Consider the following 11153-nt stretch of genomic DNA (forward strand, 5'->3'; position numbering starts at 1 on the left):
AGCCCTACATACATTACATAGTCAGTGGGTTCGGCTGACTTTGATCTAATGTGTATGTGCACCATCTGCAGATCCCTCAGTAGGGGGCAGCACTGAGCACAGAGGAAAAGGCCTTCTCCACTGTAAAGAGAACTTGATGAAGTGGGAGTACGAGTTCATGTAATGAAATTTGGAGAACCGCAGTTTGGAGACCAAGGATATACAGCGTTTTCTGCCCGGTCTGCAGGATGAGAAGATACGACTAAAACTCCTGTGTGTCCAGCAGAGTAATACTGCAAAACCAGATGGACCCACAGCTCAGCGCTCTGAATGCACTGAGCAGCCGTCACCCTCCAGAGGTGGTTTCTCCTGGAGACCCTCATAAGGCAAAGGAAAGCGACAGAAATGTTTATTGCGTTATTCCGCACACCTCTGGTCGACCGCTGCCTCCGAATACCGTGCGTTGTCTACTGGTGCAGTAACGTCTCCTGAGCCATCGCAGAGGACTTGCGAGCTGTGGACTCTCACCGGCTGTAGAGCGTCTGGGACAGAATTATATATTCCTACAGGAGAGGACATTGTTTTCAAGGCTGATTTTGGAGCCTCAATTGGCGTGTGAAATTAAGACCAGCAAATAAAGCAGCCTTTTGGCTTCCGGAACCTGAAAATGGTTAATATTAACCCTAAATGCCATTCCTAGGCTCCTCCATTACTCACCCTCAATGACGAGCTGACACCACTAACGAACAATTGAACAGCAGCGCGCCAATTCATGAATATTTCATAAAGAGTAAGACGATGGCTCAGCGGCCAGGAATCCCAGTGACTGACCCCCAGTAGCACATCACTCACCGCACTCCCACCCACCCACGTTGCACCCACATACTCTTCTTAGTATAGGACCAGACGAGGATCGTGTTCGGTACCCAACAAAACTGTATTTCCCATTAAAAAGTTAAACATTCATTGCCCATAAAAGAGCCAAATGTAAAACCAGCGTCTTGAGTTCGCAAAACCATTATTAAATACGGGGAATGGCAAAATTTGGAGCAGGTCCTGAGTTGTGAGCGGCGGTCCAACCGAAGACATGGCGGTGCAGGGTGATTAGGGTGGAGATGTAAGCACGGGGGGTGGCTCTTCCTCAACCGCACACCTGGGTATCATCGTCATCACCACCAGGTGACATGAATAAGTTCCACATTCCACCAGTAGCAGCCACGGCCAAACGTGGCGCCTTCATCTCTGGTACCAGGTCAAGCCAAGAATCTCTACAATTTGTCCCACGTGATTGCAGACCGTGAGGGGCTTATATGAGGACGCTGGAGACCGGGACCCTGGTGGACCGTCCACGTTTCGGGACCACAATTCCGTCTTCAACCCTCTCCGCCTCAGACACCAGACCTGGAAGTAAAAATGGTGTAAGTGAGGAGTCTGTGCCTAATTATAGAGGCTGTCAAGGTATAACCTCCCGCTGGTCAGGAGCGGAGAGAGGCAATCGCCAGCAAGGTGCAATTAAAGGGGTTGTGTCACTTCAGCAAGTGGAGAAAGGTAATACAAGCCACTTACTAATGTATTGCGATTCTCCATATTGCCTCCTTTGCTGGCTGGATTCATTTTTCCATCCCATTATACACTGCTTGTTTCCATGGTTACGGCGACTGCCGCAGTGCAGATATGAGGTGGCTGCATGCATGCCCTGACCATCCTGACCACCAGAGAGGATTATTCCTATCGTGTGCACGCATTGCAGGGTGGTCGTAACGCCCTGAATCCTGACCCATTCATTTCTATGGGTCTGTGTACATCAGTGTGGATTTTCTGTGTTACGTTAAAAAATCGCAGCATGTTCTCTATTCTACATTTTTCACGCACCCCTGGTCCCATAGAAGTCAATGAGGCTTCAGTGAAAAGCCCATCGTATCCGGTTGCGATGCGTTTTTCACTGATGGTTGCTAGGAGATGTTGTTTGTAATTCTCCAGTGTTTTTTTTCACATACGTGAAAAATGCATCAAACGCACCCACACGGAAACCCGTATCGTTTGTCTGAAAGGCGTCTTATACTGTCTGTCAATCACAGCCGCCCTCCAGCATGTGACAGCTTCTGTGTCCGAGCAATCACCGGTACATGCATGCACATGACACCGCAGGAAGGGTTAAAGCTTATCATCTGACTACGATATTGAGCAACTTCCCTCCTACTCCAGCCACACCCAGAGCTGCATTCACAATACTGCTGCTTCCCTGTAATCAGGATCCAGACACTGAGCAGAGTATAGCATCCACACATAATCAGCTCTGCTGTGCTCAGTGAGGGACAGTGGTGGATCGTGGGTTTTCATAGCCGGGTGATGGGGGATTCTGTGCAGTACACACATAATAGGGTATGATGGGAAAGTAGTTGTAAAGATAATGTCAGGTGTGATCTGTACATTATACATCCCCTCCTCTCAGACACTGACGGGGGGTCACCATCTGGAGAACAGGCCGGCTGTATGATCAGGGTCTATGACTGGAGTAACCAGTGGACACACGTACACAGACTCGGCACGCACCTTCCGACACCATTTCCGCCTTTTTCCGATCCTTCTCGATGAAGAGGGCCGTCGCCAAGAAGAAACCTCCACCGAGGGCACCCACAAAGGCACAGACCATGAGGGCGTACTCCAGGCTGCGGAACGACAGAAGGGTGGATTCTGGCTTCCCTCTGCTGATACGGTCCGATATCTGAGGATTCATGCAGTGAAATGCTGAGGGTTATACTTCACAGAAGATCAGGTAGCAGTTGACCTGTATGCGATTAAAGGCCCAGCGTCCTCCTTCCTGGACAAGGAGCTGATCATGGAGACCAAGTGGCTCTCCCCTCCCCCCCATCATTAAACCCTGTATACAGACATTAACCTCCCCACCTTGTAGTAATATCTATGACGACTACTCACCACCCCAATGAGATAGGGGCTCCCGGCGTCGCCCAGCAGGTGGGACACCATTATCTGCATGGCCTCAGCAGTGGAGCGTCTTGTGGGGATCACTACATACTGGAAGGAGAGGACATGTCTACATAAATATAAGATCAGACATGACGGGGGTACCCCAGGACGGGTCACTCACCAGGAGGATGTCAGCCACGATGGCCCAGTTCAATGACAGCAACGTCTCCCCGATAAAGATGAAAACCTGCAGAGAGGACAGAACACGCTGAATGGAGGACAAGGAGCAGCACAGGAGGTTATCCGTTACTATGGATCAGGTAAGGACAACACTAAACCCGCCCATAGACTTACGTAGGTGGCCACAAGACTGGTGTCAGCGAAGACCAGCGCTAAGTACAGGAAGGGGGCGGAGCTCAGCATCCCGCAAGCACACACTATGGGGTCTGCGCGGGGGTTCACCTTGCGGTACCGTTTACTGATCTCCACTCCGGCCCCAACGCCCAAGAAGCCGGTGAGCACCGTGATCATGCCGAAGATCAGACTGCAAAGAAAGGCGTCAGAGATGATCACAGGGGCTCTGCAGGAACATGGAGGACGACAGGGCGACCACGACTACCCTCCAACTCTATGATAAGGTATTGGGCTCCCAATCTGCAGCATCGATTGCTTATGTCTATCATGAAGGGGCAGGATATATATTAAAAGGTCTGCTGCAGGATTGATTGCTTAGGTCTACTCTGAAAGGATAGGATATGCAGGATCAACTGCTCAAGTCTGTGCTGCACTGCAGGGATGTGCAAATGTGCTCCCCTGCAGGATCAACTGCTCATGACTGCGATGCAGGGATGGGATATGTGCTCCCCTGCAGGATCAGCTGCTCATGTCTGCACTGCAGGGATATGTACATGTGCTCCCCTGCAGGATCAGCTGCTCATGTCTGCACTGCAGGGATATGTACATGTGCTCCCCTGCAGGATCAGCTGCTCATGTCTGCACTGCAGGGATATGTACATGTGCTCCCCTGCAGGATCAGCTGCTCATGTCTGCACTGCAGGGATATGTACATGTGCTCCCCTGCAGGATCAGCTGCTCATGTCTGCACTGCAGGGATGGGATATGTACATGTGCTCCCCTGCAGGATCAGCTACTCATGTCTGCATTGCAGGGATATGTACATGTGCTCTCCTGCTCAGGTCGGCTCGCTGCTGCCTGGATACATGCAGGTCTCTTTATAGACTTTCCTCTCATTCAGACCTGCCTTCATGGAAAGCTGAGGCACACACACACAGACTTCAGCCCCTTACCTGTCATCATAGTTACATATAGCATCATGACAGGGCTGGGTCTTGTACAGCACGATCCGCGCCCGCACCAGGTAAGATGGAGCCCAGAGGGCGAGGGCGCCTGTGACAAACGCCACCGTCGTGAATCCAAGAGTAGAAAGCATAAAGCTCGGGCTACAGAGAGAGAGAGAGAGAGAGAGAGAGAGACACAGAGAGAGGTGAGTGACCCTAGAGGAACAGTGCGGAGGGGCGACCACCATCACTACACAGCGACACCCACTTTCCCAACAACGCCTTCACATCCGAGATCCAAGGAGTGGGGTTCAGGGGTTTGTCGGTTTTCCTCTCCGCGGCTCCTCTCGGAGGCTCCTTGACAAAGAAGACAAGCAGCAAGACAGCGATGAGTCCCAGACCTGGGGTGACCTGTCACAAGGAGGAGGAGACATTAACACCTTAAGGACCACCCTACATGTGGACTTAAAGGCAGTGTCAAGAGGAAATTCCCCGATAAGCCAGGCACACTGCCTTGTAAGGCTATCACTTTGCCATAAACTGCTTCACTCTGGACACAAAAGGGCGTATCTATATGCAAATGCGCAGTTAAGTGCACTGAGGGCGGGCCCAGGCGACTCCGTGCATCACTTCCTTTCCTGCTTCCTCTGCCGGCCCTCCCTCTCCTTCCAGATAGACAGGGCCAGGTCCCTGCCAATCAAGGAGAGAGAGGGGCGGGCAGAGGAGGCAGGAGCAGCAAGGGTGCAGATTGGTTTTGGCCCACCCTTGGTGCACTTATCTGCTCATTTGCATGCAGAACCCTGAGGTTCCTTCAACGGGTTAAATCTCATGACGTCTATTCAGGACAGAGAGTTGTAAGTAACAGCCATGTTGTTCCAGGGAATTACAGGAGAATAGACCCAACTTACATATAAAGGATATCACCGCTCCCTACAGGCGCCCCTCCCCCCCACAGGTCGTGGCCCCTCACTCACCCGTAAAGCCCAGTGCCAGTCCCCGGCAGCGCTCGTCACCTTGGACCCCGCGATGTATCCCAGGCCGCTGTAATAGTCAGAATTTCAGGCTCAATTACAGAATACAGAATATATTTGCCTGGGAAAGCTGCGTGACAACCCTGCGCAGAACCCAATGGGGAGCATACTGCTGTCACCCAGCTTTCCCAGAGTCTGATCAGACTAAGGACCCACCCAATAGAATCTCTAATGACCTGAAAGAAACCAACACAAGTCCTGCAGCTCCCAATATACCTCGGCCCTGACTTATCGGACCGACATGTGCCATGCTGGTCTCGAAGAGCCCAGACAATTCACTTCTAACAAGGCGCCTCCTCCGGCAGTCCGTGCGCCAGAATGTCCTCCAGTCCAGCTCCCAGCAATGATAAATGTGCTGGGGAAAGCCCACACCTCGCCCTCACTACGCCCCTTTTTCAGAAATGGCGAGGGCAACGTAAAAAAAAAAAAAAATGCCAGTTGAGACTAGAAAAAAAACAACAACTTAAACTGACATGGCACTTCCCACAGCTGAGTGTCTGTTACAATGTATCCAGTCTATTGTGGTACTTGTGGTTCGCCGCGGGCATCCTCCATTGTATGCATTTTGCTGGGGATTGCCAATAGCAACGGGCCACAAGTGCAGGATTTGCTCCCCTATATATATGCACAACTGCATGTGGGTTTGAAGCACCTCCTGCTAATGCCAACCTGTCTTCTTAGTTTGTATATAGAGATTCCTGGAGGTGTATAAACTCCTATTTAAATGTGCCTGTTTTCCATCTACAGGTCACATTTAGGTGCACCTGTGAGGCCTGGGACATATCAGCAAGTCTTGAGTGGGACTCACAGACTCCTCCCTCCTCCCATTGCAAGCATGGCCACATGCTGGAGGTAACTGGTGAGTTGTTTGTGAGTCGGCCTTATGCTCCTGTAATTTGCCCACTGGCTCCTGGTATCGCCCATACGGCTCAGGTAGGAGAGTGTTAGGTCCCGGGCTACTTGAGAAACCTTGTCGCGGTGTCCGGGCTTAGACATGTTCTACACCGTAGGACATGTTGACTAATCTCTCAATTTTAAAATCAGTTTGAGGATTTAGTATCACTGCAGAGTGCACCTGTGTTTGTTATTGTTTTGTTACAATGTATCCAGTCTAGACAATTCTTGGTCAGGTGAACACATCACCAGCACGAACTGTTCACGTGTCCTGACCTGTTACAGTGTATCAGTGTGGAGTCCGCCCTGCTTAACTCACAGAGGGCTGTCTACAATTGTAACAAACCCTCAGCAGAGTACGGGATGCAGCCTTTATTTGCACAGGGCACTCACCAGCCCACTGGAATGGCGAAGTAGAAGATGGACAACATGCGGCTCCGCTGGTCAGCCACAAAGAGGTCAGCGATGATGGTGGGGGCGATGGTGGAGTAACTCGCCTCTCCCACTCCGACGAGTCCGCGTGTGAACAGGAAGAGGGGGAAATACTGGAGAAGGAGCAGGAAAACAAGATGAGTGGCCAGTAAATACACCTCCAGATCCAGGGAAGGTGGGTGACAACCAACGTGGAACACATTAAAGGGGTTGTCAGGAACAGCGCCACATCTGTGTGTGGATTGTGCAGGACCACCACTGATAAGATAATGGGGACCCATCTGACTAGTCGGGGGAGGGGTGGTGTTACTACACAAGTGATATTTTCTGGACATCGATCACTTCATGAAGTTACCTCTTTGGGAATGAAGGAGCTGCACAGGGTGATGATCGACCAGAAGGAGATCCCCACGCACATAATGTACTTCCTGTTCCATCGATCGCCCAAGTATCCGAAAACTGGAGCCAGCACCATGTAGCTGCAGATGAAGACTGGAGGGGGAGGGGAGAAGGAGCAGATGTGAAGTGTGTGCAGGGCGACTCGAATCACCCCCCCCTCCCCCCAATATGATGGAGCTCCACCTCCTATAACAGCGGCTCCTTGAAGGGGTATCCCAGTTACAGGATAGAGGCTGACTAACTGATCAGCTGGGGCCCCCACTAATCCCGCGACGGGGAATGCTGTTTCCCCATGTAATAAAGCTGCGGGTCCTGCCGATCCGTGAATGCAGAGGTGAGCGCTGTGCTCTGCACCCTCCGGCAGTCCCATAGATAATGGTCTTCTCCTGACCTGCTGCTCCATTAGAAAAGGTGAGGCGGGACCCCCGATCTTGGGATTGGTGCTCAGTAAACTTGTAGTAACCAGAATACCCCTTTAAGATTTCTATAACATTTCTTTTTTTTTTACTCACAAATCTCATGTTACCTGGAAACCATGAACAAGCAGGTTACCTGCTGACAGACCCCATTATATATCTCCCCCCCCCCCCCCCAGAATAAAGCTGTATTATTATGGCTGCTCCTGTGGTGTTGGATCAGTAATGCCCCCCCCCTCATAATGGCGCCCTTCAGGTGGCGGGAGCGGACGTAACCTCTTACCTGTTTGTACCAATCCTGAGGAACCATCCTTGATCTTGAAGGCGCTCTCCAGGTCCGGGAGCACTCCTGCCAGGAAGAACATACATTCATCGTCAGCTCAGCAACATAGCAGTGGGGGGTCCCCCTGATATCTGCAGGGGCGGCACCCACTAAAATGAATGGGGGGTGATAGATATCAATGGATCCCCTCACACGGAGACCCTCCCAACAGCTAAGCATATGACCAGACAGCTTCATCTCTGCCGGTCAATATTCCCTGCGTCCTCATCACGTGTCAACCAGACCCCAATACTTGTTAGCGGGCGCTCCTGATGGGAAGCGATCACATTGATCTATTGTAATCCACCATCAAGTATTCCATTTTCCTGCAGCGCCACCACTGGGGTAATGAAGTATTACAGTTCCGGATTAAATCAAAGGGCTGTCCATACAACGATGGGGTCCTCCAGAGAGACACTTTTGTTTTTTCAGTCCCTCTCCACTCTTTTGGGTCCTGAATGGGGGACACCGCTTTATTAAAGGGACCACAAATCACAGGCAGCAAGAAACAAGGAGAAAATCGGTCAATCTAGCCGAGCTGGACAGGGAGAAACCAGAGGGGAGCCACCGACAGAGCTCTTCTCCCAGGGTCCGGCTCTGTCCAGGCCATGGCTTCTCTGAGACTCTCCAGGTTTCATGCTGCCTGTGGTTTGGGGAGCATGAAACCACCGATAGGGTCCCTTAAAGGAGGCTGTGCGGGATTAGACAGATGCCTTGCTTTTCTTTTACTGCCGCAGAAATAGCGCCCCCCCCCTTCTCCATCTGTCTGGTATGCACCTGAATGGTCTGGTGCCGCAATACCAGAAACGACCATGGACAAGAGGGGCGCTTCCCTTAGAATCCACTAATGCAGACAGTCCCTTTAAATACCAAGCATTCTAAAGCCTATGGTAGAAATCCAAGCCTAAGGAAGTCTATTAGTTGTACCTTGTGCGAATACTTCAAGATGCTGACAATCAGGAGGAAGGAGGGGGCAAGGTCATGGGTCACCTCGGTCTACTCCATCCCCCACCCCTGATAAACCTGCCCTGCAGATGTGCGGCCCCTCCCCCGCCTACCAGCGACAGTGAAGCGGTCCATGTAGTTCAGCAGGTTGACGTAGAAGAGGATGAGTACGATGGAGACGGAGCGCCTGTAGGAGATGCCGGTCAGAGCGTGCACGTCGTGCGTTCCGGGGCTTTCCTCGCCATCCTCATCCAGCACACACGGAGGAACCCCCACGGCTTTCACCTCATCCACGTCATCTGCCTGAGTCAGGAACGGGGACGTGTCTGCATGATCGTGGCGAGACGCCATCTTGTCCGGCCCCCAGACTGTAAATACTGGACACAAAATGAATGGAAAGTTATTATTGTCAGAGGATGAACACCCCTCCCCCCCCCCCCCCCCCAAATCTGAGCCTCCTGCTCTGGGTGCGGCCTCCAAGAGTACCCCCCTCAAATCACTGCTGGACCCCTTTATACTGCTCCAACCACACACAGGTCAATTCAGCCAACCAGTGGAAACCATCAACAAGCAGGGCACCCGCTGACTGTTCTCATGACATATCTGCAACATTCCCAATTAATGTCCATGAGGAAACAGAAATATTACGCCGCACGTTCTGCTTTTTTCTCTTTGAAGCTGCAACGATTAATCCATTAAATCAAGTAACGCGACACAGAAAAATCCTCGATGCTAATTTTTTGCATCGCGGATTCGTTTGTGCCAAGTGATGTGCCAAGTGAGCACGGAGCCGGAGTGAATCGCTTGCTATTACTCCCACTCCGTGCTCACCCGCCGTCCCGCACTGGATCCTGACACATTGTCAGGACACAGAGCGTGTGAGCGCGCACTATGAGCTGCCGCTGTGTGACGTCAGTGCAGCGCGCAAAGAAGAGGAGGCGGAGGCAGCTGGGGAGTGTCGGTGGCGCCCCCTACAGGAAAGGTGTCTCACTGGCGCTGGGGACTGATGGCTAAGAGAGGGAGATAGTGCCTCTGGGGAGTAAATGATGGCACTGGGGGGCAGATGGCACTGGGGGGCAGATGGCACAGAGGACTCGATTAATCGTTAGAATACTTGATTACTAGAATAATCAATAGCTGCAGCCCTACAGGTAACCCCCAGTAAAGTCCTCTTATCACCACATGACCAAACATGTTGCTCCGGATACGCGCCTGCCCTGCGCCCGCTCCGCATACGCGCCTGCCCTGCGCCCGCTCCGCATACGCGCCTGCCCTGCGCCCGCTCCGCATACGCGCCTGCCCTGCGCCCGCTCCGCATACGCGCCTGCCCTGCGCCCGCTCCGCATACGCGCCTGCCCTGCGCCCGCTCCGCATACGCGCCTGCCCTGCGCCCGCATATGCGCGTGTGTCGTACGTCTGTATATACGTATACGTTGTGAGTCTACATGGCGGCAGGAGTCACATGACGCGGCCGCCCTGGATGATCACAAGTGTCTCCTGCTGACTGGACAGAAAGAAGCCACCAGCGGGGGAGGGGGCACTACAACCACTGCCGGACATGGGGATGACAGGAATTTTCCTTCCAATTTCGCCTTGTACAGACAATTACACCACAGGGCACAGCTGACCACACAGCAATACAGGAGCCTTCAGCTGCTCTACAACTACAACCACCAGCATCCCCTGCACAAAAGCCTCGCTGAGCCTTGTAGTCCACCGGAGCCTCCCTTCCTGTATAATAATTATCAGAGGCCGGGGGGGACCCTTACCCTGCGCTCTGGGTAAATAACACAAGAAGTAGTCGCACTCACCGCAGAGACCCTCCCGTCCGTCTCTTACTCTTTATCCATCGCCATCTTGCGGCTAACAAGTCATGTGACCGCAGCTTCTATCACATGACTAGTCGGGCGAAGGTCTGCGTCTGACGTCATCACGCTGTAAGGAGTGTCAGATGACTGTAGGGGAGCGTCCTCAGTAGGTATGATCACGTGATGCTTCATCTCTTTTCCCAAGCAGCCCAGTCTGTCACTCAGTCTCTATAGCGGCAGTACTTTTCAGGAAGGTCAGCGCCAAAGACAGCGTCTGCAGAGAGGAGAGGGACAGCGTCTGGAGAGAGAGACAGCGTCTGCAGAGAGGAGAGAGACAGCGTCTGCAGAGAGGAGAGAGACAGCGTCTGCAGAGAGGAGAGGGACAGCGTCTGCAGAGAGAGGAGAGAGACAGCGTCTGCAGAGAGAGGAGAGAGACAGCGTCTGCAGAGAGGAGAGAGACAGCGTCTGCAGAGAGGAGAGGGACAGCGTCTGCAGAGAGAGGAGAGAGACAGCGTCTGCAGAGAGGGGAGAGAGACAGCGTCTGCAGAGAGAGGAGAGAGACAGCGTCTGCAGAGAGGAGAGAGACACAGTGTCTGGCAGTGCAGAGAGGGGATAGACAGCGTCTGCAGAGAGGAGAGAGAGACAGCGTCTGGCAGTGCAGAGAGGGGATAGACAGCGTCTGCAGAGAGGGGAGAGAAAGC

General features: G+C 52.5%; 1 protein-coding gene across 2 annotated transcripts; it reads right to left on the bottom strand.

Moving 5' to 3' along the window:
- Positions 1–892: 892 nt before the first annotated feature.
- SPNS1 (sphingolipid transporter 1 (putative)) lies at positions 893–10574 on the bottom strand. 2 transcript variants are annotated; one of them, XM_040440581.1, is made up of 13 exons: positions 10456–10574; positions 8758–9021; positions 7661–7726; positions 6918–7054; positions 6524–6675; positions 5180–5246; positions 4474–4616; positions 4215–4367; positions 3262–3451; positions 3089–3154; positions 2917–3015; positions 2533–2704; positions 893–1380 (listed from the first exon to the last, which is right to left on the bottom strand). In XM_040440581.1, the coding sequence occupies exons 2-13, from the start codon at positions 8993–8995 to the stop codon at positions 1286–1288; spliced, it is 1578 nt and encodes a 525-aa protein (XP_040296515.1). In that variant the 5' UTR covers positions 8996–9021; positions 10456–10574; the 3' UTR covers positions 893–1285. The 2 variants fall into 2 exon arrangements, with proteins under 2 accessions (XP_040296515.1, XP_040296516.1); XM_040440582.1 differs by having other exon boundaries at positions 10414–10527.
- Between the last annotated feature and the right edge of the window lie 579 nt (positions 10575–11153).

The sequence above is a fragment of the Bufo bufo genome, chromosome 7, assembly GCF_905171765.1.
Source record: "Bufo bufo chromosome 7, aBufBuf1.1, whole genome shotgun sequence".
Classification (NCBI taxonomy): Eukaryota; Metazoa; Chordata; class Amphibia; order Anura; family Bufonidae; genus Bufo; species Bufo bufo.